The sequence below is a fragment of the Eimeria tenella genome, genomic scaffold (genome assembly GCF_000499545.2).
Source record: "Eimeria tenella Houghton genomic scaffold, Eth_scaff8, whole genome shotgun sequence".
In the NCBI taxonomy this organism is placed as follows: Eukaryota; Apicomplexa; class Conoidasida; order Eucoccidiorida; family Eimeriidae; genus Eimeria; species Eimeria tenella.
This window is the reverse complement of record NW_013543455.1, coordinates 256683-282547: the sequence shown is the minus strand read 5'-3', so window position 1 is coordinate 282547 and position 25865 is coordinate 256683. Positions and strand designations below refer to the sequence as shown.

At 49.1% G+C, this 25865-nt stretch overlaps 4 protein-coding genes across 4 annotated transcripts; 2 read left to right on the top strand and 2 right to left on the bottom strand.

The window, feature by feature from the left end:
- Positions 1 to 846: 846 nt before the first annotated feature.
- On the top strand, positions 847 to 5653 carry ETH_00031360 (uncharacterized protein; the record flags this gene model as incomplete). Its single annotated transcript, XM_013378271.1, has 3 exons — positions 847 to 4497; positions 4623 to 4772; positions 4961 to 5653. The coding sequence occupies 3 exons, from the start codon at positions 847 to 849 to the stop codon at positions 5651 to 5653; spliced, it is 4494 nt and encodes a 1497-aa protein (XP_013233725.1).
- A 7125-nt stretch (positions 5654 to 12778) lies between these two features.
- Positions 12779 to 12991, bottom strand: ETH_00031355 (uncharacterized protein; the record flags this gene model as incomplete). Its single annotated transcript, XM_013378270.1, has 1 exon — positions 12779 to 12991. One exon carries the CDS (start codon positions 12989 to 12991, stop codon positions 12779 to 12781), a length of 213 nt encoding a protein of 70 aa, XP_013233724.1.
- A 4383-nt stretch (positions 12992 to 17374) lies between these two features.
- On the bottom strand, positions 17375 to 17629 carry ETH_00031350 (uncharacterized protein; the record flags this gene model as incomplete). The annotated part of the gene is made up of 1 exon (XM_013378269.1): positions 17375 to 17629. The coding sequence occupies one exon, from the start codon at positions 17627 to 17629 to the stop codon at positions 17375 to 17377; it is 255 nt and encodes an 84-aa protein (XP_013233723.1).
- A 4755-nt stretch (positions 17630 to 22384) lies between these two features.
- On the top strand, positions 22385 to 25289 carry ETH_00031345 (uncharacterized protein; the record flags this gene model as incomplete). The annotated part of the gene is made up of 3 exons (XM_013378268.1): positions 22385 to 24127; positions 24271 to 24435; positions 24567 to 25289. The coding sequence occupies 3 exons, from the start codon at positions 22385 to 22387 to the stop codon at positions 25287 to 25289; spliced, it is 2631 nt and encodes an 876-aa protein (XP_013233722.1).
- Between the last annotated feature and the right edge of the window lie 576 nt (positions 25290 to 25865).

Genomic DNA, 25865 nt, shown 5'->3' with positions numbered 1-25865 from the left:
GCACAGCAAAATCAGCTCCTTTGCACGTCGAAGCAGCGATGCCTGCCATCCCAACAAATACCCCAGAGAAAGGAGGCACAGGCATTGACATTTTTAGATCTCCACGTAAATGCAGCATCTTCTGAGACTAATGCATGTTACACCCGAAGCACAGCAGGTACCGCCCACTTATTTCAACAACTTAAGGCCGGCGTGGATTGCGGCGAACTAGCGGGAGAATTTCAAATGCAGCAATGGTACGAATTCGAAGGAATCACTCGACGTTTTCGAAACGCGCTACCAACAATAAATTTCACACGCATTTCGCAACGGTGGTCTTTATACAAATTCGAGCCGTCGCTGTGCAGAGCAATCTCAGAGCCGCCAGGCTTCAGCGCCAGAATAGCAAGACAAGTAACTGTGGCATGTAACTGCGGTGCAGTGTCCCGCTGTTTCACATACATAGGCGAACATAAGAGCGAGTTGATAATATACGTGGGCATCTGGTGTGCTCCGCTTCAAGGCAGAACAAAGCGTTTCTCCAGCTCTTTTTCAGCAGATTGGTGAGAACAAAGTAGGCCCCTGAAGGCGATGACTCGTGTCTGTGGACCAACTCTGGCAGGCAGTGCATCTTTCGTAAGACTTTACCTTGTTCAGCCTTTGCGAGAAAGGAAGCCCAACGATGGGAGGAGTGTTGACTCACTGCTCCTTGTAGTCTAATTTGAATGCAAAGCGCTGGAGAGGCAGCAGGATGTACAACTCTCTGCGGAGGAAGCCAGCATTTCACTACTTCCCTTTTTTCGTAGACAGTTTGAGCTCATAGGTCGAGGAATTCTGTGGTGGTTTTCGACCGAGATCTGTGAATCCATGTCGAACGTATTTTCTTTGCTAGGCCTGCAGCGCCGATCTTATTTGCATGGGAACTTTTTAAGTCCCAACTGCACACAGGAAAGCAGTCAACTGGTTGATAGTGCACTTTCTGAAAGGCCCGGTCTTCTGCAGCCTTGGCAACAGAGCATCCCGTTTCCGTTAAGGGGAGCTGTATTTGCCTCAGTGTTGGTAATTGTATTTCTCGTCTCGTATTGCTTTATTTTTAGCTTCAAGGGGATTCTAGATCTGAATGCAGCTCGACGGCTGGCTTCAACTGGGAAAAGGGGGAAGAGTGAAGATGGGCGGGAAGATGAAGCCACTCAAAATAACGCCAGACAGATGTGCGAAACGGAAATGCACCAACAGCTTCTTGCATCGGATCCTGCATCACTTTATCCCCATATGCAAGAATTAGATACTCTATCAGAGGCAGGCGAACCGGAAATAAAACGGCGGAGAATGGAAAGACCAGTGGCTTCATACAGTCACGGTGTGTCAAGTATTCAGCAGAAGCCGGGCGATATAGTAATGGGTTATACAAGGACAGCGGTGCTGGCCGGAAACTTAAGCCTACCATGGTATGCTCAAAAAAGTGCGGCTGCGAAGAGTATTTATGAAGAAACATCTGTACCGGGTCAGTTGCATCACGTCGCACGGCTGTCTCCCAGTTTAGATGGCCCCGCAATATATGCCCAGCCGCCAAATACAGAGAATGATGGAAGACCTTGCGAAGATGGGGCGCCGAGGAAGAAGACAAAGGAGACAATCGAATCAAACAGTGAGTGGCAGTCCACAGAAAGCTTCATCACTTCAGCCCAGCCGCCAGCAGACTCAGCAGAGAGAACACAACTGGCTGAGGGGCCCCGCCAACTACAGAAGAAAGGAGCGCCAGGGGCACTGAATGCAGATGTTGAAGGGCTGGGAGACGCATACTGGATACTTGACATCGCGGAGTCGTCTCAAACCCTAAATAATGTCTCGGAGTCTCTGGAGTCCCCCAACCCGCAAATAAGTGAAGCAGTGGGTTACGGTGGTGTAGCCCACCAGAATTCGGTGGATAAAACTAGTAGTGAGTGGCAGTCCGCTGCCAGCCAAACTGTTGGAGCCCACCTGTTAATAGATTTCGCACAGCAGGCGCATGCGAGGGAAGAGCACGAGTGGGTGCCGGAGACGCACCTGCCAGACGCAATGAATGCAGATGAGGAGGTGCCGGGACTCGCAGACTGGATACTTGACATCGCGGAGTCGTCTCAAACCCTAAATAATCACTCGGAGTTATCGGAATCATCCAAATCGCAAGGCAGCGGAGTAATGATTTACGATGGTGTAGGTCAACAGAATTCTTTTGATGTGTCCAGTGGGGAGTGGCAGTCCGCTGCCAGCCAAACAGTTGGAGCTCATCCATCAACGGATTTTGCACAGCAGGCGCAAGCGAGGGAAGAGCACGAGTGGGTGCAGGAGGCGCACCTGCCAGAGGCACTGAATGCCGATGTGGAGGGGCTGGAAGTCGCAGACTGGATACTTGGCCTGGCTCAGCCATCTCAAGCCCAGAATAATGGCTTGGAGTCTCTGGAGTCCTCCAACCCACAAGCCAGTGAAGCAGTGGATTACGATGGTTGTGTAGGTCAACAAACTTCGGTGGATGAATCTAGTAGTGAGTGGCAGTCCACTGCCAGCCAAACTGTTGAAGCCCACCTGTTAATGGATTTCGCACAGCAGGCGCAAGTGAGGGAAGAGCACGAGTGGGTGCGAGAGACGCACCTGCCAGACGCAGTGAATGTAGATGTGGACGTGCCGGGACTCGCAGACTGGATACTTGACATCGCGGAGTCGTCTCAAACCCTAAATAATCACTCGGAGTTACCGGAATCATCCAAATCGCAAGGCAGCGAAGTAATGATTTGCGATGGTGTAGGTCAACAGAATTCTTGTGATGTGTCCAGTGGGGAGTGGCAGTCCGCTGCCAGCCAAACAGTTGGAGCTCATCCATCAACGGATTTTGCACAGCAGGCGCAAGCGAGGGAAGAGCACGAGTGGGTGCAGGAGGCGCACCTGCCAGAGGCACTGAATGCCGATGTGGAGGGGCTGGAAGTCGCAGACTGGATACTTGGCCTGGCTCAGCCATCTCAAGCCCAGAATAATGGCTTGGAGTCTCTGGAGTCCTCCAACCCACAAGCCAGTGAAGCAGTGGATTACGATGGTTGTGTAGGTCAACAAACTTCGGTGGATGAATCTAGTAGTGAGTGGCAGTCCACTGCCAGCCAAACTGTTGAAGCCCACCTGTTAATGGATTTCGCACAGCAGGCGCAAGCGAGGGAAGAGCACGAGTGGGTGCGAGAGACGCACCTGCCAGACGCAGTGAATGTAGATGTGGACGTGCCGGGACTCGCAGACTGGATACTTGGCCTCTCGCAGTCATCTGAAACCCTAAATAATGGCGCGGAGTCTCTGGAGTCCTCCAACCCACAAGCCAGTGAAGCAGTAAATTACGATGGTGTTGTAGGCCACCAGAACTCGGCGGATGAATCTAGTAGTGAGTGGCAGTCCACTGCCAGCCAAACAGTTGGAGCTTATCCGTCAACGGATATTGCACAGCAGGTGGAAGCAAGGGAACAGCACGAGTGGGTGCGAGAGGCGCACCTGCCAGAGGCACTGAATGCCGATGTGGAGGTGACGGGACTCGCAGACTGGATAGTTGGCCCGGCGCAGTCGTCTGAAACCCTAAATAATGGCTCGGAGTCTCTAGAGTACTCCAACCCACAAGCCAGTGAAGCACTGGATTACGATGCTGGTGCAGGCCAACAGAATGCTTTTGACACATCCAGTATTGAGTGGCAGCCCGCTGCCAGCCAAACGGTTGGAGCTCATCCGTCAAGGGAATCTGCACAGCAGGCGCAAGCGAGGGAAGAGCACGAGTTGGTGCAGGAGGCGCACCTGCCAGAGGCACTGAATGCCGATGTGGAGGGGCTGGAAGTCGCAGACTGGATACTTGGCCTGGTGCAGTCGTCCGGAGCTCCAAATAGTGGCTCGGCGTCCTGGCACTCTTCCAGTGTACGGATCAGTGGAGCATCTGATTGTAGCAAAGTCGTGAAATACCATAAGGCTCAGCGGGAGGACGAGTCGGCTGATCAGGGACGCTCTAAACAGCATTCAGGATATGAGATTGCGGACACCCCACGCACAGGTTTTTTCGCGGCAGAAATACACCTAAATACAGACTCCATGCAAGAGGCGGCGACAAATGCCGCATGCACGTCAGCAGATAGTCATTGTTTTGATGCCGCAATGGATGCACCAAGTGCTATGCCAGTTCAGTCGATTGCATCTCGCACGCAGCAGTCGTACATCGGTTACTCCGAAAAACCTTTCCCGACCCATTTTATAGTTCAGTTGGCCACAGATGGTACATATTCCACTTCGTCAGGCATGCAAGAGTCATCTCAGCCAAGCGTAACGCCAGCGACGTCTGCAAATGAGCCTTCAGAGATGGGGCAACTTCTACAACCTTTTCAAGGGGTTCAGGAAGGAAGCCACTTTCCTCCTGACGATAGTTGTGCCATGCAACATTATCCTGGATACCCAAGGGAGTTTTTCCGACCAGCTGAAAGTCAAGTGGGCACTTCTCATGAGCAAGCTACTACAATCCAGGTACGGCAAATTATATTTTGTTGTGGTGCCGTCCCTGTGTCCTTAATGAGCAGCGCACTGCCTGTCGACGGCATCTTTGTAAAAGCATGCATACTCTTTTGGAGGTGTTTCACTTTTTTGTGCAGTTGTTTCAAGGCGTCCAACTAGAAAAGCAATTTCCTGCTGAAGGTATTCGAACTATGCAACAGTATCCTGTTTACTTAAGCGGCGTTTTTGGACAGCCTGAATTTCAAGTGAACGAATCTCCTCTCCACGAATATGTTGCCACAGACCAGGTATCGCAAATAATATATTGTTGTGCTGTTATCTGCACATACCTACCAAGCAGAGTATTGCAGCGTTCTTTGTGGCAAGACGCGCTGTGTTTGACGAAACGCTCTTCTTGCTGATTTTTTCGTTAGATTGCCCCGTAGTATTTTCGAGCTCTGACACGTTTCGCTGTATTCACTGAATTACTTCTCAGGTACTGCGAATCATGAGTGCCAATTCAGCCGCCCTGATGGGCACATTCACTTCTTCGGTTCTGATGGGCAAAAAGGACATCAAAACACACCCCTTCTTCAGGCTTCCGCCGGTGGCTCCTGGAGCGGTCGTGAGAGAATTCAGCCACGATGCATCACTCAACCTAGGTCGAAAGAGGATATTCCCTTTCTACGCCCTTCAGAATGTGAAAAATGTGCTGAAACTGCCAGTGCTCCAGTCGCACCACCTGGAGTACCTGATGAGTTCCGCAGAAGTGCTGGTTGCTTATGCTTCTCGCGATATGAAAAGGAACGTGAACGATGTGGTACCGTCCCTCGCCGTCGAGAGTCTAGCGATTTCTTTGTTAATCGTTGATTCCCTATATGCTGCAACCCAGATTTTAGGAGCACGGTCGAAGAGTGATGATTGGTGGGATTCCGTGATTAATTCAGTCCCACATTACGAAGACCCGCCTCCAAGTGTTGCAAAAGATAGAAGAGCGAGAAAAAATGTCGAATTGGCGCAATTACTACGTGAAATGCTGCAGTTTTACAAGAAGAAAAGTCGTCCTCCGCCTGAATTGTTGGTTCCTTTAAAGCAATGCATGTTTTGCACAGCCGCAATCCCTAGGCTCCGCAGAAGCAAGTGGACTGAATGGGAGCAAGATGATCATCAATGGCGTAATTCTTCATGACCTGCGAATCCTCCGCGTGCAGAGGTGATTTGTGCGAGTGTGTTGGCATGGCACGGGAACACGTTTACTTAAAGAAAAGTGCGTTTGATGGTTAAGCAGGGAACCTGCCATCTCCAAGCTGCGTTACGTGCCAGCATTAGAGGTAAAGTGACCTGGATACACGTTTCGCGCGAGGAACACAGCAGTTCTGGAATGTACAAAAGTTTTTTTTCGCAAAAGAATGCTCCTGTTCCGTAATGTGCTCACCAGCACAATGACAAGTTGCAAAACATAGGGGCAAACTTCTAAAGTTGTGTGCATATTTGTGAGAATGCTGCGTCAGCATCGGCGCGCGTTCCAGCTACGAAGGAAATTCTCCGCCACAAGATGGCACGCACTGTTTCAGGATTCGTCCTGGTTCCAACAAATATCCAGGTATCTATATTTCTTCTTTACTCTTCGACTGTCCATTGTGCGTGGCTGTGCCGTCCCCTACCAGCCGCAGCTTATTTGAAGAGGGACGCACTGCTCGACCAGCGTTCTCTCGAGCAGAGGGAATGCCACTGCAAGCCACTGCAATGCAAAGTCATGAAAAGGTACTGCTAGCAATACAATGAAGAACTGCCGTTAGCTTCACTTTACAAGCGCATCTGGTGCGCCATAGGCAATTTAAAGGCTGCAGATGGTTTCTTTGCAAGACAAAGCTTGATTGAAACATTAGCCGGCCGCTACGGAATATTTTGCATTAAGACTTTTAGTTTGCAATAATGCTTTTGATACTGCCATGTGCAGTTGCATGAACAAAGTTCTAATTAGCATGGTGACTGGAATGGTCAACACCCGAGAGGCGTATCGATGCATCTATCTCAAGAAATTGCAGGCCCAGAATACCTTGAGTGCACAGAAATATTTGTAAGTATATCGCCCATATTTATGTGAAGGAAGGCGTTTCAAGGCTTGAGCTTAAGATAGCTAGCGGACATCGGCTTAAACGCGGGTGGATCGGAATGGCAGCGAGCAGATCCAATTTGCTGGATGACGCGGAGACTCATCAGAATCGCACGAGACAGATCGCTTCCTAAATATTATTATAGTTCAAATACTGCTGAAAAACGTGGCTCCTGTTGGGAGCCAAGTTTAGCTTATGCGCTGCTGCCTTCCGTAAGTCTGCTTTAGGCCTCAGTTCGACAACCCCCAATGAAGCAGCAGTTCAGTGAAAGCGTGGCCACAGCAGTTGCGTCCGTGTTTACTTAGAAACAACATATTCCTGTAAATTTTAATAGTAATAACAGCTGTCCTTTTCATTGACAATACCCCAAGGATTTTATGGAAGCCGGCGCATCAATGTCGGACTTGTCTTCAGCACTAGAGTACAGGAGCCGAAGTTATCTACGCGAAAAGCATACGGGCACCACTTTTACATGGGACGGAAAAACGACGCACCATGATATTCATGACCCAGGGTCAAGCTCTAGATGCCGGTGGAACTGCAGCTTCCCAGCTACAGTTGCTTTATATGCGTTTGCATCAGTCTTTGCAATTCTCTTCTTTGTTTCCTATTGCTCCGCATTCCGCAGAAACGCACCACTGCCATACAGTGCAAGTCGCAGGCTGGCAAAAGTAAAGGAAGCAACAGAAACTAGCTTGACGGAAGCCAGCGGCCGACCAGCGTGTGGATCGGCAGATTTTCAACCGTCGTCAACGGAACAGCTTCAAGAAAGGGACCCTCAAACTTCAGGCGCCGATTCGTCTGAAGATAGTAATGGCGCCAATAGACGTAAAAGGAGAAGAAATGAAGTATCCGAAGGCCTGGAGAAATCGTCAGGCCTGCAGAAAGAAGCTTTGTGGTCCCCGAAGCTTTCAGAAGAAGTACCCCCTTTCCCAGATCTACACTTGCACTTTACTGAGCACACAGATGAGGTTTCCACAATAGCATATGCAGACATCGCTTCAGATGATTGGTTTCTCGAGCCAAGCAGGGTTCTGCGAGCAGCTGCCACTTCTGGTAGAGGGTGCCAGCATATGCAATCCGGCACTAGTCCCTTAGCAACGGGAAGTAGTGTTATGACTAATAGCTTCATTAATGAGGGAGGCAGCACTCGTGTCACGAAAGGCCGAAAAATGATGCGCTGTAGCACGTCACGTTTACCGTCAGCGTGTGGGTCTTCAGACGTTGCAGTGCCTCTTCAGGCAGTGCAGATTGTCCGACAGGGGTCGCATTCACTCTTCCCACAGGCAGCAACCGAAAAAGTAAAATCTGCAACGCCATCCCATTCTAAAAGCAAGTCATGCACTGAGCAAGGCTACGGTGGCCCAAATCATCAGGGGTTGGTTCAGGAGGTATGCAATTCCATGCATTTTTATTCTAAAACGAAGTATGATGTGGAAACGGAGCTTCCGTTAGGCGTTTTAAACATTTGCTTTCTTTTAAAATTTTTTTTCCTGTGCTCCTCTGCTGTCTCCTGAGGCGGCCCAGGTCATTGCGCACGACTGGCAAGCACCCTCTTCAGAAACCGTGCCGAATGACCAGCGTGCCATGCAATCACTGTACTCTGATCCCTGTGATCTCACGACGTTTCCTCGCCAATGCCATGCGGATGGCTCTCAACAACGCCGCATAGACTTCTCTGAGCAAAGTGGAAACGCTGAGGTGCATCAGTGCCTTATCCCATAAGCTTTCGTGCCGCCCTCGTAGTTGAACATATGGAGCAGTTGCAGGCGATATTTCTGTAAAGGCACTTCCAAACGCTTGCGTTGATGTCTATCTGTGTGTTCGAATTTGCATATTTACATTGTGTTGTACCTTTCCAGAATGTGAAGAATAGTGGTACGCTGATGCTCGATCTGCCACTGTCTTGTCAGGCGCCTCAGAATGTAGCAGCCAACTGTTTAGCAACCTCTTCACAAGCCGTGGCCAATGAGCAGCGCCCAGCACATTCAGTGCACTCTGACGACTGCGGTTGTAGGATGGACTCTCAACAAGGCTCCATCGGCCTTTCTGATCCAAGCTCGAACAACGAGGTGCGTCAATGCCTCATCCCATCAGCTTTCGCGCCGCTCTCTAAGCCAGACACGTGGAGTAGTTGAAGAACATATTTCTGTGAAGGCATATGCATTTGGTTTCCTTGGTATAAAGTAACATCTAGCAATGCATTCGAGTCTGTCCCCAGTCCTTTTTGAGCTTCATGCACAGATAGAAGAATAATCATGTTGGTGTCGTAATTTGCAGACGACTGCACTGGCGTGTGGCAATTGTAAGCCTTCTGCCGGTTCAATACACTCATTGGAAGATGGCGGGGGGAAAGATCTCGAGACACACCCGTTTTTTAGGCTACCGAGGGTGCTGCCTGGTGCGTCTGTGAGAGCATTCATGAGGAGTAATACTTTTCAATGCACCGCTTGGCGCTCACGTCCTTTCTTTACACTGTCATCAGTGCGGCAGTTGCTTAAGCCGCCCTTCGTCGGCTCAGAAGATTTGCACCAACTTATGATCTGTCTTGAGTACCTCGTCAGCTTTGCAATCTTCCAGATGGACTGTGACCTTACTGGTTTGAGGCCAAGGCTTGTTTGCAGTAAGCTGGAGATCGCGTTCGTGGTTCTAGATGCGTTATTCGCTGTCAGCGAAGTGCTGGGAGCACAGGCAAGGCGAAATGAGTGGTGGGATGATGTCATCAGAGGCATTCCCTCCTTTGAGGTTCCCAAAGCCAAGTCACATCCAAACCCAGCAACACGTAAGTACATCCAATTGTCGCAAGCCCTCAATACAGGTCTTGATTATTACAAGCGTGGCAGGCGTCCGCCAGCGATGTTAGTCATCGCGTTGAAGCGAGGCATCATATATACTCAGCTAGCTCTTGGACTTCAGAAGGCCTTCTGGGAACCATTCCAATATGATGATCAAGAATGGAGTAGACTTTGGTGAAGTATAATTGGGCACGAAGGCAGCGGGACGATGAGCTGAAGAGCGACTGAAATCCTCTGGAAGACTAAACCCGGCATGATTCGGGTCAACTACTCTTCGGCAATCTGTGTACGGCCCGCTCATGCGCGAGGCCCGCGGAGTCACTTACAACGGCTTCTTGTGGCTACTGAGCTCAAGCAAGAAAAGGCTACTTCTATTAGAAACACTATGTCTTCGACACTTGGTGTGGTGGCGCTTACACCGGAGAACTGTTTTTACTCGAATTTTTTTTTCATTTATGTTGGGTTTGTTTAGTTGAATGCTAGCGCACTGTGACTCCTGAAGAAGCATTGACCTATAGTGTGCTCAAGATTCAAGCTGGTTCCACTGCTAAAGATACATGAATCTCCAATAAACACCAGAAATTGAACATGCTTCATTGTGGGCTGCTCTTGCGCCAAACTGAAGGGTTTGCTCAAGGCAGACCACCCCAGCAGATCAAATAAAACTGAAAGGTTTTGAAAATTTTTATGGCCTTTCTTTAGCGTATGTCGAATGGCAGTGGCTGTTTATCGTATAAATGCACACCCGCAAGCTTTTAGCACACAGCGCACATCTAAAATATTGCATTCATCATTTCTGTACTTTTCGACGGCACTTGAAGTGCCCAGTGCGCGTGGATTCCTGACGTTATTTTTAACTCACTAGCAGACGAACGGCGAACCTGTGAGCGAAAGCTGCATTCGAGCAGACTGCCACTTTCCAGCATTCGCATAGTCCACCACGTCTTCCTGTTTAGTTAGCAGCACTTTCTGCCGCGCTATTGCGTCTCGCACGTGCGAGTAGATGCACTGGCAAAAGTATCTTAGTCACTCACCACTATGTCTAGTCTTTTTGTCTTCACTGGCTGTCTCAGTGGTTACAAGGCATGAATCGGGGGATGTTGTGAAGAGACACATGCAGGTAGTTGTGACAAACACCAATGTATTTGGTGCGCTGATGTCAATTATTGTGCATTTTACCTCGAATTGTTTGCAGCTTATCCTGTGCAGCTAGAGCAAGCCTTGCTCACGTTCATCTGCTCCAACTCCACAGTGCGACTTTCCCGCGCGCGCTCTCTCTCAGCGTCATATTGAAGCCCAGTATTGATACTGGCTGTAGCGGATGAAGTGACGTCAGCTGTCTTCATCTCAAGAACTTTTAAACGGCTTCACAGATATTCGGTGAACAGGTTTCCGAAGTCCTTAATGTTGTTTTCGAGTCCCGCACATACGGTAACGCGTTATTGCCAAAAGCTAACGTGGATGCAAAGAGCCCTGTGGACCTGAAAGTATACTGTGAGAATCGATAGACGTAGGTGGCGTCTTTTTGCGCATAGCCAATAGCTTGAAAAGAAACTATATGCTTGGTGAGAGTAGAAAAGGACTTCGTGCCACCCAATTCTGCGCTCTCACCGCGTCATACTGGTCCTCTGCTGCATATAATGTTCATACAGCTCCAGAAAGCCTTTCCTTAAAAACTTCGGCATTGCGAAGCCGTGCTACTCGTACCTCGAAGGCTCAGCCTATGCAGGATGCGAGAGTTCCAATGCATTACCATCAAGCAACCACAAGCGAGGAGGCCGATCCAGTGTAAAGGGCACCCCTTCTAATTTGCAGCTGAAGGTTCACCAAGACTGGTTAGTCTCTCAGTCACTTCCCATAGATAGGTTGACCCCTTCATGTCAACGACGTAGCAGCTTGAACAGAATAACAGCGCTCATGTACTTCTTTGGCCCCCTATTTTGTCTTCCCGAGAGTGAAAGTACTCCAGGTAGCTTGTCTTTACCGTCCTCACCTAGCTGCTGCTCTGACTCAGGTCCTCTACTCTATTGGCTGCATTGTACATTAGTGGCAAACCTCCATCTGAAGCAGGCCACTTCCTTTTCCGTAAAGCCTTAGTTTTCATCCAATATTCCGCTAGCCCTACGCTTTCGACGGACAGCAGCCGCAGAAGGCAAGCAACCGAAGCTCTGTAACGGGTGGCTTTCTCCTTCGAGTTCCTCCCTTTATGTGTTTGTGCCAACGTAATGCAACCTTCTTCTGCGCCTCGGTTTCACGAACCCGATATACAAATCATGAATACCGTTAAGTGCAGGCCGCCAGCAACAAGAGCAAGCTTCCCCGCTCTGAACAGAGATTACTACTGGTCAAGCATACGCACCTGTTCCACCGCACAACTTCAGTCGTGTGTGCACTTCTAGACCTTATAAAGCCCCAAAGTGTCACTATGCCTACTTCAGCCGTCGGCTACTTACTCCAGATGCTTAAGTTAATAACCGGCATCCTCGAATCGTCTCTAACCCGGATCCTAGCCGTGTACTTGTATTTTGTCTCAACAGAATGAATCGTTTACCGCCACTACAAAAACGACTACCACAGTGCGCACAATCGAGCTAGTCAAGCTTTTCATTCGTTGCCACAGATTTCCCGAAATGCTAGTTTCGTGAAGAAGCCTTCTTCTGTGATATGCACTCGGGCAAAAGCTCTCCGCGAGCAAATCCACAAAGTGAAACTTTAGCAGTTCTTTGTGATGATCAGCCCGACAATATTGAGAACCCTATGAAGCAGGTATTTCTTGCTTACATACAGTGAGATGCGCGCTGACGGAAGCGGTTGCTTTATATGCTTGAGCTAAATTACAACACGACAAGCTACTCCCCTGGTGAGCTCACAGCTTTCTAGGGGATGATCTGTCAGGAGCGCCTGAGTGCCACCGACTTCCATTCTATAGACGCCATCACTCCAGCCTCTGCGTCGCGTATCAACAAGACTTTTCAAGAGCAGTCCACTCTGACGCGGCCCCAATTCTTACTTGCCAGTTGGCGTTCGAAAACGTGCGCAGGCTCGACACATGATCTTTGGAGTGTTGCACAAGACAAAATGTAGTTCAAAAATAAGAAGTTACCACTTCTCAACACCCTACAGACATTTGAATCTCTTCATCGACTACCCTTCCTGGTCACGAGACGAACTAGCAAGGCCGGTCACTCCCTTCGCGTTTCCCCAACCCGAGCTTTTCAAGATGCCTTTCCTGTGCCTCAAGAGGCAACTCTATAATAGCGGAGGAAACTGTGGGTGGTTGGCTCCCCGTAACAGACGCGTCCGGGCAGCAATCCCATGTGCTTGTCTGAAGCTGATTAATAATGAACTAGCGAGGTACTTGTGCCGAAACTACCTCCCAAAGTGGCAAAGCTCCTCTGGAGACTAGTGCACGTGGGAGCTCTTAACCCGCTCAATTCGCTTGCTTTTACTTTCCTTGCTTGAAGGCAATATCTCCGGAGAGTACACCGATTTCGGTCCCCACTTCTGACGTTCTATGTTGTCACCCCCTTCGTATTTCTCCTCCTTTCTGACTTTCCGATGTAGAAATCCAGGGACCTGCCCGTCACCTCCCTTATCCCGTGTTTCTCTCTGCATGAACACTGCGCAACCTTGTCAATCACTACAGTTCGTCTGCAACACTTAAAGTCTTCAGCGCAAGAGAAGACCCAGGATGCAGCCTGGGTACTGTCGCGCGGGTAGAAATGAGAGTGAGGGTTCATTCTCAACCATGCTCTCATGCATAAGAAAAATACACATGTACACTGAAAACTGCACAACGATTTACAGTCGCACGGCCACGTAGTTGTGCCGCAAGGGTGCGCAGACACTGCATCAAAGTAAGCGCACACACACACTTGCGGACTCAAATGCGCGTGCGTGCCGTTCAATAGACGGACATGACAACATTTTTTAGTACAAAAATGGACACGTGTTGAATTAAAGTGACATAAATCACAAACACTTCCTTCCCTTTCATGCAAGGACGCAAACCGAGATAAATAGAATAACGACCAGCAGCTTGTTGTAAATCAGGCTAGTAAAGCCAGGAATGAATATAGGTTTCTCAATCAAACAGACGATTGTGTACTACTGCGCCATGTCAGATACGATGAGATGGGAAGTTATGCATTTCTTTGGCGACTACGCGAGGCACGCACCGCCGCAGCAGCAAAGCAAGCAGCTGAAGCCACTGCTGCAGTAGGCAACAGCTGGAACAACGGAACCAGTGCCGCAAAGAAAAGTCCGCAGTCAATGAGAACGGCAGCGAGAATAGTGACTGAAACACCGGCACCGGCAGAAGAAACAGCAACGCAGCTACTACAAAAGGTAAAAAAGTACAGGAGCAGCATGGACAACAGCAACAGAGAACCATGATAAAACACACAGTCGCAGCAGTGAGGAGAGCAGCAGCGGCACCTTCGGCAGTAGCAGTAGCTTCAAAAGACAGCAACAGACTCATGCTACCGGGTCAAAATCAGTCGCACGGACAGCAAGCACAGCGACAGCTCCTAAAAATGCAACAACACCAAATGCAGTGACAGCAGCGGCAGATACAGCAAGCACAGCAATCACATTATCCGAATATGTGCTGGAATCCTTTGCACAGCGACCATAACAGGGCAGCGACAACTTGCCCGAATCTCATCACAGGCCACATCTACGACTGAGCAAAAGTAGCCGAAAAACAAAGCAAACGCGGGGATCAGAGAGTTTGCTGAACCTCGAACGACACAAGCAGAAGTGCTTGTAATAGATACATCCTGATCTGAGAACGGAGGTGTTGAAATTTATTAAGTCCTTTTGAAGCTTCTGGACAGGTGTTTTGCAGACGCCGATGCCTGTGAACGGAACGGAAACCCCCGAGTCTTTTCATTACGCTAATTCGTGCAGGGGTTATGCCCGCGTTTTTCTATCACTTAGAGGGAACCCATTTTCACTTCCCGTAGATGACATCCTTCTACCACAAAACGCGTGGTAAATCTCTCCTAGTTTCACCTGTGCTGCGTCTAGTGGTGTCATGGGAGACGGGGAAGCAGCAAATGCTCCCTAGCGCCTCTGATAGCAACGTGACTGTCATTTACTCAAATGGGCATCGCATGCAGAACAACTCGTAGGCTGCGCGCAATGTAATTTTCAAAGCGGGGCGAGAAAAAAAGTACACCGCGGCGACTGCGAGAGTTGAGAGACTTATGCTGTATGTTCCCCAGTAGTATTTATGTTTGTGCTATCTTCTGCAGCAACTGGGACCGGTAGCGTAAAGAAGAAGTGAGTGTGCAGTTTCTCAAAGCTGAATTGCGCTACCGCGGTAAGCAACAAACCGCAAATAGCATGCCCACTCACACTGCTCGCAGCAGTGTTTTTCGACTGCCACTGATTCTTGGGAGTATAAGTCAGGAAAATGTCCTGATAATGCCCTGATCGTCTTGGTAATTATTCTTCTCCACCGACGGCACCCGATGACCAGGGGGTGGCCACAGAATCGACGATGGGATCTGGTGGTCCACTCGATGCTGATTGGCCGCAATGCAGTGTTCAAAGGCAGTTTAAAGTTATAAAGAAGAATTAACAGTATGTTTCAGGGTGAATTATATCTGTCACCCGAAAGGTGGCCGCCGGTCGCAGCTTCTGAGCGGGCCGAGGCATTTCGGTTACATGCAGGCTGTGAGCGTCAACTGATCTCACAGCGTCAACCCTAGACTGTCTCATCAGATTAGCTGCAGGAGAGTCGCTGCCTGTAGCACATTTTTTCCCCGCGCAGGAATAAGGTAAATATTTAGGGCATCTGCGGCTTCTGTGTGGGTGGCGTGCGGCCAAGGTGCAGGCAAGATCTGGGCAGTCGAGAAATACCATGACGCATTACGCTCTGCTTCCAAATGAACTAGTCTTGGGAACACCCCCTGATTATACCCTGCACAGACTACTCTCAAAAAGATGCAGGGTGCTGAGAGGAGGTTGCCGTAGTCCCTGGGTCAGTTTGCACCCGCCATCACGGCCTTCAAGAGCCTTTTACAGGGTCGCAGCGCTTGTTGCAGTGACAACAGTGGCATTCCTGGTATATATCTGCAGTGCTCTGATTGCTGGTCCATTGTCAAAGTGGCCAGTGGGAAGAAGGCTGGGTAGTGGGCATAGTTCAGAAGTTGCTGGGCACAGTTCAGAGGTTACACCTGGGGACGACCGTGGCACGACGCAACCATGCGTCTTTGAGAAACTGCCCGCATACAGTAAAACGGAGTTGAATGCGAATCTACCAGTGGATTCAAAGCGCCCCACAAGTCACAAAGCTTTGGGTGTATCGTTGCCTATTTCATCCGAAGAGAGGCCTGAACATGCAGCAGGGAGGAAAGAGTCTACACCAGAAGGGTTCGACTCTACGGTGCAACAGCGTGCACGCAGTGGAAAGAGGAAGCTCCAGTTCAGTGTCAGCGAGCAGAAACAATCAGAACCCAAGCGACAAACAAAGGCAGCTAAGGTGCAATCGCAGGAACAACTGCCAAACTGCGCCTCAAATTTTCACCAAAACTCTGAACACTCATCACAAGAAGGAAAAGAGAATCCAAAAGATGTCCATCATACAGTACAAACACAAATGACTAGCTCTCCTCCCAACAATGCAGGCCCATCACTTCAAGGAAGCCCACAACTTTCAGGATTGACTGGTAGCTCGCGGGATGTCCTGAAGAATATGGGTTCGCCGGAAAGCTGCCGAATTCTACGTTCGCTAGATATTTACCTAGAGCGCTTGCTCGAAGAGGGGGATGGTGTACATTTCGAGGCGTCTTGGCTTGACCCCAATGCAGGCATGCCACGCAGTAGCCACTTCGATGGCAATATAAACCTTCCACCACCTGGTCAGAGCCACAGCTATCCCGAAGAGAGTGATAATGCTGCTTTTCCGGGTGCCCCAATTTATCAGGGAGGTTTTGTTGCAGGCACAGGTGCGGACTATCTCTCGGCACGCTTTTCTCCCGAAGATGTGACAACTGTGGATGCATGGCTTGATGGTTTGCCTGCACATACGCAGGATGACATTTCTGCTTTTAGCAGTATCTCACAAGAGCCACCGAAGTCTGGCACATATGCACTTGGAGGGGTGGTGGGGGACATGGCTGGCTCAAAGGCTGCAGGACAACCTTATTTCTTCACGAGGACGAATACTCTCCCTTCGGAACAACCCGTGGGGTGTATGAATGCCCTCAGTTTAGAAGATAAACTTCCTAAAATACGCTTATGTACTTTGCCTGCATGTGACACCCTTGAGCCTTCAGAGGCTGTCACGAAAGACTCACAACAGAGCAGTTCAAGTTTGGTAAGCGCCTCGCCAAGTTTTGCTTTACATGGTAACCATGTGAGGACGCCGCAGAATAATCTTGCTGGAGCAAAATTGAAGACTTCTCCTCTTCACTCTACCACGAAACTGCCGAGTGGCAACCCCTTCAAAGGCAGTTTACGGGTATCATTACCCGTTTACCCACAACACCCTAAAGCTCCACTCCAGGAGGAAAGCGCTTCACACGCCAAGGCTTCTTCTACGATCTCGTCTGCAGATGCAGCGGTGAAGAGTTCTGCAACACGGCTACTGCCACAAAACGTAGTGGAGACTGGCCGGCAACGGCGGAGTCGCGTCCTTTTACAGGCGCCGAGCAGCAAATGTGCCGCCGATCCTCAACAGGCGCCAGCAATTCATCGCAGTATCGAAGTAGCGCAGTGTAACGCTAAAACGACAAATTGTTCAGGAGATGCAGTAGCTGGAAGGCCTTCACAGGTATCTACAAAGAAGATGCATATGTCTGCGGAAGCCTCAACATCTAAGCAGGCAAGTATTGGGTCATATTATTTGGGACTAACGATTTTGCTAGCCTTGCTCGTCACAGTAAGTTTTGCTGAGTACATAAAGCACATTTCGCTTAGTCTCTGCAGAGTCCGTCACTAATTTTTGTTTGCTCTGGGCAAATATTGTGCACAGGGAACAGCGTCGTCTCAACGCAGAGAAATCGCGGCAAGCATTTCTCTTCGTGTCGTGCCTACACCTCCAGGCGGCTCGCATTTGGTTTTGAGACACATTGAGCCGCCCTCTCTGGCAACACAGCCTTCAGATTTAGAGGTGCGTGTGTCTTCCTCAAGTGCTTCTGTTTTACAATTGGCAACGTAACCCCCCATGTAGTGCAGCGCACATGGCGGCCTACCCAAAACGCATAGTGTTTCTTTTGCCGTGCTTTGCTTCTTCTCCTTCATTTTCCGGCACTGGTCGTGCATGGGGTCAATGCGCGAGCTCTTTTTCTATGTGTTTTGTTCCAAGGTGGTAATACCCCCCGCATTGCATCCTTCGGCTGCTGAAGAGTCTGCTTGTGCAGCCGATGAGCCGCCCGATAGAGATCTTCGTAACCATCCTTTTTATCGCCTTCCAGTTGTAACTCCTGGGATCAGTGATAAACATTTCGACAAAGCCGCCGCTGATGCCATGTCGTATGTAAGGAGAAGGCCTATGCATTCTATTATTGTTATCAAGGATCTCCTGAAGAAGCGAGAACTCTCCAAGCATCAATTCGAAATTATGATAAGGGAGACAGAACGCTTATACGGGTTTGCTATGTGCAACCTGCCGCTCGTCTTGCCGTATTCCCAGCCAGCCCGCTTAGCATGGACTCTTGGGCGTGCTTTTTTACTACTGGACACCCTGTACTGTGCAGTCCAGGTCCTTGGCCCGAATGCAAAAAGTGCGGAATGGTGGCCGAAGATGATGGAGCACTTAAGCCCTCTAATGGTCACGAGCGTCTCAATCGGTAACAATAGAAGCGCATCATGTAAGTATATTGATATTTGCAGAAGGTTATTAATTGCTCTTCGCACCTACAGAACTGGCTTTCGCCCCTCTGCGGAGGTTGTTGTCGGATTGAAGCGTTCGCTCTTCTGTGATCTTGGCATCTTCAAGCAAACAGCTGTGTCATGGGAGCGGTGGAGAAGAGATGAACTTTCGTGGAAATACTCTACGAAATGCTGACTGTAGTGGCAGCGTTAGCGGCTGAAGAGGCAAGCAGTAAGCCGGCTTGTTCTCTGTTCGGAAACGTAAAAGCGACGCGAAGCCAACGGAAATGAGCTGTTTACCCAGGGCACTGGAGAAATTACGCCAGAGCTGATTGAATGGAACGGCTGTTTGTTGTTAGTGATTCGCTGCCAGACCTTTCTAACTCAGGCATGTGCGTTTACGCACTTTGCCGTGATTTGAGCTTCAGCTCAGGTGCATTCTATGCTGGCCATTTATGGGGCTAGAGCAGATACTTCACTGTTTACCTGGGTGTTTCAATGTGCATCCTTTTCGTGATGTATGTAATATTCCGGTGGATTGGTGCTGGGATGGGATATTCCGACTTTGCCAACAAGATCTGTGCAGTGTACTCACAATTTTATGGAACGTGGCGTAGTGTTTCACTTCTTTTTTTTGTTAGCCCAGTGATATGAATTTCGGAACTGTAGGCCTGCAGTGCAAATTTATGGGCGTAACATTGCTCACTCTGAGAGCTTTCCGGGAATGAAACTGATGACAAACCCTTTTGCGAACCTGCTTAATTTACTGAAGTAGATGTTGCAGTAAATGTTGAACTTTTCAATGTGAAATACTGATGTTGCGTTCTTGAGTAGAGACGGACTCCTGCAGCTCTTGGAAACATGCTCATTGTAGGCTAAGCAACTAGCATAGGCGATGAAAATGTTTAAATGAGGAGCATGAAACGCACTGGTTGAATCATTCTCACAACTGGGAGCGTTTGATCATCGCTTACAAGAATAGGTGCTTCTTCATTCCGTTTCAGTTGGGAGGTTGTCTACTTTTCAACCGAATTTATCTTACGTTCTATTGACTAGAAACCTTTTGATTTCGTGGCTTCAACTGCCTTTGAGGTCTATGATGAAAGAGTATTTCTAACGAAAGAACAATGTCACCATCTGTGGAAGGTACTCCAGATTGGTTTGTGCGCTAATGAGACTCACAGCAGCTCCACCCAACCTACAAAACACCCAACTGGTTTTCCGGGAACATTTGGCTTGGTGTGATTCCGTTTACTTGCTCGCAAAAATGGCTCGGCAATGTTTAATGCGCCCCAAGTATCCTTGTTCTAAGCAGCTCAAGAGTAACGGCAGCTATACTTGCCCTGGAGTCGTTTCCGTGATCTCTGTAACTGCAGATGAAGGGTTTGCGGAAGAGTACGAGGAGCATCAACGTGACATTAGGCAGGGCTTGACGCGGCAAGCATGAATTCAAGAATTTGGCGCCAGTTCAGCTCACGCGAAAAAGATCTGCTACGTGCTACCTAGGGCACCCCCAAATGTGTTTTAGAGTGACAGTTATCAGAGCGCCGTGCCCAGACGCAATTTCAGGAGTTTGCTTTAGCCTATATAATCCATGAAAAATTGTTGACGAAGCGCAACCCGTCTGTGCTAGCCCGCTGCTGAGCTACTGCAAGTGGAGCACCACATCCCTGCAGCAGGATTTCGCTGTCCAGAACATAACCAGTCCAACACCCAGCATTACGCTGTACCTGGGTTCCAAAATTCTCTCATTTTTCGTTCTTACTAGCGGCAGCTGCACAAGCGTAATGCAGCTTTAAGCTTGTGTGCATATCTGGTAGTTGTCATTGCATAATCTGTGACGAACTCAAAGGTTCTTCATCCTGAAGCTGCAAGCAGTGACTCAGTGACTCATCGAGTGCCCAAATCTGCTAGTGTTGCGGCCGCTTGAGACTTCCCAAGGAAGTAAGCAGGCGCAAGGGAAGGGACATGGGCAAAACAGGTTAACTTTTCATCGGAAGGGAATTTGAAAACTTCAAAGGTTTCTTATTCCCTACATGTAGACTTATCTCTCAGCTACCTAGTGCGTATACGTTCAAATAGCGCAGAACCAATGGTGACTGCAAACGCTGCCAAATAGTACATGTTGTGGTTTTCGCAAAGATTGTGACTGGCACGAATTAGCTCAGAACTTGCTGTCGGCTTTCTTCACTAGTATGCTAAGTTTACTACTTCCATGAGTCTGGTCCTATTCTAAAAGACCTTGGTCATAAGGCGGCATCGACCCAATGAAAGCAGTTGTTTAGGTTGCAGTGATATTCACTGCATCCGTATGAAATACAGAGCACCACACAAAGTCAGATAGAGGCACCGGATATGGCTCTTCGCGCGATCCAGCTCAGAGCTGGAGTGAACTGTGGTGCGGGGAGTCAATGTTAACTCTTGCACGCATTTCACAGTCCTGGCTGGTACTTAGAAAGGCGCCCAAGGTAAAAATTCGAGTAAAATTATGAAAAAGATGAGCTTGAGGAGGCGGGACCAACACCCAGCGCAAGCTAGGACATGGGGAGGCAAGCGGATCTCAACGCCTGAAAAATATTTTGTACAGTGTACAGTACGTTGCCTAAAGTTTATTGGCATTAGATCCAGCGGACCTCCATAGGCTAGTGACAGACGACTGTTATTTGTGCCTCTTACCCAGTTGGCTTTGGAGGATCATTTACTCAAGAGACATTCATGCATCCCACGGCATGATGGGGAAATAGTATAGTCATACATTTACTAAAAAGCGCTCATTTATGGTGAAGAATTTCTGGATCGAGCAGGCATAGGCAGTGTTCAAGGTAATTGTCCAGTGTCGAGATCTGTTTGAGGTGGACGCCTCTCCTGAAGACATGAACCGTCAGACAGCAGCAAAGCCTGTCTTTTACCTGTTTTAAAATGTCTAAGATTTCAATATACTTACAAGCTATTGCCCAAGTAATGTAAAACTAGGTGTTTGGAGTAGTTACCCTGTACTTCGCAATCACACGAAACAGTTGGCAGGGTCGACAGCAAACAGTGATGAAAGCTTGTGCACGAAAGTACAGCGTTGACGTACAGTGGATGCTGTCAACCCGTTTAACAGGCTCGTGTTACCTTAACTACAGTATTTAGGGTTATTATCCCAGACTAATCATAGCCTGAACCTGTTGGTAGGACGGAAGCTGCTGCACTTGTTGTTGCCCTCGACTGATCGGTTGCAAAAGAGCAGCTGGAGAGCGCACAAGCGAGCATGCGCGCCGCCAAAGCGAAAAGGACAAGCATTGACTTGTCATTTCTCATATAATTTCGTGTTGCATAGGCTAGTTGACACTGAAATTATTCTGAGCGGTCGAGAGTAGCGATCCTTTGTCTAGCATCGCTTCAGTCTACGAGCTTATCCGTAGGCCTCTACAGCATCCACACCACCTCTTAATAAGGTTCTTTCTTCATACTTCCTTCTTCCCTGTGCAGTCGCTTCGTTCTTTTGTTTCCTGTGCAGTCGCTTCGTTCTTTCGGCGTAAGAGTCGTGGGAGAGCTAGGTTTCACAACCAGCTGCGCTTGAGAAAGTTTCATGGCATGGAGCAGGTGAAAGAAGCGCCTTTCTGGGAAGTTAGTCTCTTGAGCGAGGATGCATCTTGAGACCAAGCAGGAAGCTTCAAGTGAAAGGACAGCCGCTACCACGGAGGTCCTGACATTTTAATGTGACCGCCAATGAAGTTCGTGAGCAGAGTTAAGGAAGACCCAGCAGGATTTGTCTTGTTTTCCAATAAATAATTTGTGCAACAGAGGTCGGCGTTGTTTACAGGTACCTGAGGAATCGACGCCGACGCATGATGATCGACACAGAGCAGACTGACCGCTGAGCTGTATTCGACGATAGCTTTGCAGCTTCTACGAATTTCTAAAAGCGTGTTCAGGCCAGTGTTCATTTTTCGACACATAAGTGACTCCAACTTGCAACCCCTAGTCAAGATATGCCATTCAGTGTACGTGCAAGCAGTGGTATGTTTATAAGGTCTCTAGCAAGAACTCATTTCATTGCCGCTACCAGAAGTACAATCCTTACCCAGAACTTGCAGCTTGTTCAGCTTGGAAGTCTGCTTGGCTTTTACGGCAGCTGCAAATCTATGCGGGGGGAGTGAGGAAAATTTTGACATAGACGCGTGGTGATCGTGAGAAAACATGGGGAGTCTCTTGCTACCCACAGAGAGTCAAAATGTGGGAGCTATTCCTTACGATTTCATGCAATCTGTGGAGTCCATGCCTTCAATACCTTCAGATAGAATCGAAACACAGCATGGCTCGTGGAATAACCGCCGGGTTGGCTGGCATCGTCTGCGGATGTCGTCGAAGGCGCTTCATAGACTTGTAGCGTTTGCCTCTGTCACAGCAGTGGCATTAATGTTGCATGCATGCAGCGTGTTTGTCATAAGGCGATTATCGTCGTGGCCGAGTAGTCGGAGACTCGCTGCTGGAGAAAACTCCGAAGCTACATCAGGCGGCGGCGCTTACACGTCGTTCTGCGAGGCCTTGTACGAGTGTCAAGAATCTCAACTGAATACTGTCACTATGCCAGAGAGGCCTCCGCAGTCTACTCTGCTGCGTTCCCCTCTTCATATTTTAGAGGAACATCAAAGCAAATTGTCTGGAGAGGAAGCGAATTTTGTAGCCGAAGGGCTGGACTCAACAGAGGAGCCAGCGCAAGGTGATGGCAAGCGGGAAGCCAAGTCAGATCTAGGTTCTGGAAGACACGGTAAACGGCTGGAGGAACCCCAGCAGAGCGAGACATCGAACTCAGGTCCCTGGCTCGGGGCGAACTTTGAAGACGTTGCAACGCGTGCCCGAAAACGTCACGGAAGTGCGTCGAGCAGTAGGACAAAACGCGTCAAAACTAGCAACGTTCAGAGTGATCCAAATATCCCACATCAAAGCACATCGGCATTATCTCATAAGGCACTGCGTGGCGTGGGTGGCGCTGTGGGAGCCGTAGAGCGGCAGCAATATGCACCAACATTTTTCTTAGGCGAGCATCTGGACAGCAGTTTGAGTCGCCATCATGCTGTCGGTGGAGGCTGGTGGTTAGCAGACCCCAATTTACAAGTGCCAGGCAGTAGCGAACTTTGTAACAATTTCGGCCAACCAGGGAATGAAAACCCGCGTAACGTTCATGGAGGAGTCGAGCGACTGCCAGGCCGAAGTGATGGAGTGCTGCCAGAAGACCCTTCTTCCGCGAAATCTGAGAATTTTACCTTATTTTATCCGGAGGACGATGCGACAGCTGTAATGGAGTGGATACGAGAAGTCAAGCAGCACATGGGAAGCACTGGTGAATTTCGCCGAAGCCTCGGCCAATCAAGAAAAGATAACTCTCAACAATCTCATGGAAGTGTTGGAGGATTTCCACTGCCAGGAGCTGTAGTGCTACCAGGAGCCTCTTCTTCCAACGTAGAAACGGGGAATGTATCCGCGTCGTATTCTCCGGAGGATGATTCGGGAGCCGTACAGGAGTGGTTACGAGAAGTCACTCAACACATGGAGAACACTGACGAATATCCCAGCAGTCTCGGCCAACCAGGCAGTGCTAACTCGCGTGGAGCTCCTGGAGTAGTCGAGCAATCGCCATTTCCAGGAAGCGCACTGTTGCCGAAGGGCTCTTCTGTTGGCGCAGAAGGGAGTGGCGCTTTCGAATGCTTTGCTCCGCAGGGCGATGCGAGGACCGCGCAGGAGTGGTTACAGAGCCCTAATTCACGCTCACAAAGAACAAGCGGATTTCGTAGCAATCTGCATCAGACAGTGATCGGCGGCCCAAGTCATTCTTCAATAATAGCCAATGCGCCGATATTCCCAGAAAGTCCTGGAGAGTTTTCACTTGGACCTAGTGTCCGGGCACCAATGCTTGATTACGCTTCAGAAGGTGGAATGCAAGTCAGTGATGGAGCTGAACACAAAGTTTAGTTGAAATTTCTTCTGCCCTGGCCCTAAGCCACGTGAGGCTCCAGAAATGCGTATTGCGGAAACGCCTCCCACTTAATTATCGGCAAAACTCTGCACCTGTCGCATCTTTGTAGGGCACAGCGTTTTATTCAAATGACGAAGAAGCATTGGACTCATACTTAGAGGAGCTGGATATGTCTGGCGCACTTGGAGGGCCCGTACTTAAGAGAAGTCTCTTTGGTGAAGAGGTACGGCCTTTACCTCGCCGTTGGCTCGAGGGCGAGGATTTATGCAGCATGGTAAGCAATCTTTCCTTTTGTGAGCCTTTCAATGCTGCAGAAGCCATGCTTTAGTGTAACTGCTTGCTCCTGTTGCATCTCCAACGCGAAACTAGCAAGAACTGTGCTTTTGTTTACACCTTCTCTTGCAGCCTGGGCAGTCTTCAACGATGACTTCTGGAATTTCTGGAGGGTGTGCTATAGTAGCTGCACTACAACAAAGGGAATTCATGGACAGCCACCCTTTTTACCGCCTGCCTGCTAAACCACCAGCACCCGGTAACAGAGTTTTCAGTTTGGTTCTGGCTTTAACATACAATCAAATAAAAAGCAGGCCCTTTCGACTTCTCGCTCTTGTGAAGGACCTTTTGAAGCAGGAAACGCTAAATGAAAGCAGCCAGGATGCTCTTGTAGAGGCAGCCGAACGCCTGTATGGATACTCGCAAAATAACATGCCTGTTACGGCGCCGCGAAAATGGCCATATCATTATGTCGAGATACTGGGAACCATCTTTCTTCTAGTAGACGCGCTGTTCTGCGCAGCTGAAGCACTTGGATCAAATGCACAGAGAGAACTGTGGTGGCCACAGCTAATGAACCGCGTAAGGGACGCAGTTCAGCACTTTAGGGCGGAAAAGTGGCTGTATGTCGGTAAGCAGAAGAAAAACATTGAGCTTTCCAAAGCATTAGCCAGCGCTCTTGACGTATACAGAAGTGGTGGGCGGCCTTCGGCATACACGGTAGTCAATTTAAAGCGGTGCCTTCTGTGCGACCCCACCAACGTGAAGTTCAGGAGCACGTCTTGGAAATCTTGGAGAGCAGACGAGTTGGAATGGGCCGCTTCTGTACAGCGGCGGCTATTGCAGCGGCTTTAGGCGTTTGTGGGAGCACAGCACATATATACGGTGTGCTCTTATCGCTGTCGTTGAGCTTACAGGGGCAAAACGAGTCTAACCTGGCTCAAATTCTGCCTACACGAGAAAGCACAATCATATAATCTCTTGTTCATGCTGTCTGCTATTCATGTATGTGGATTGCGTGACCTACTTTTGAGATCTGTCATAGGATATTGAGCGCTGCGCTGCTGCACGCTGAGGAGGATGCCACGCTTTTTCCTCACACATCCTTCATTTCCAACAGTTTACTGTAGTCTGCATTCCTTCACAAGTATGCTTTGCTGTGGGGCATTGGCACTCGGGGTGATACTAAGGGTTACCTTGGCAAGTTGTGAAGTATACACGCTTGGTCCTCTATTATCTTGCAGTTTTTTGCTGAGTGCTTTGACCTTCAGACTATAAATTGTGATGCAGCGAGCTGGATAGGTAACAATGAATACGAAATGGCCAACAGCTCGAACTCAGGTAAACGAAACGGGATGACGAAGGCCGGTGTAAAGCCTAAGCTCAATTCGAGTCGTTTCCTGTTCACTAACAGAGAGGAGTGAAACACAA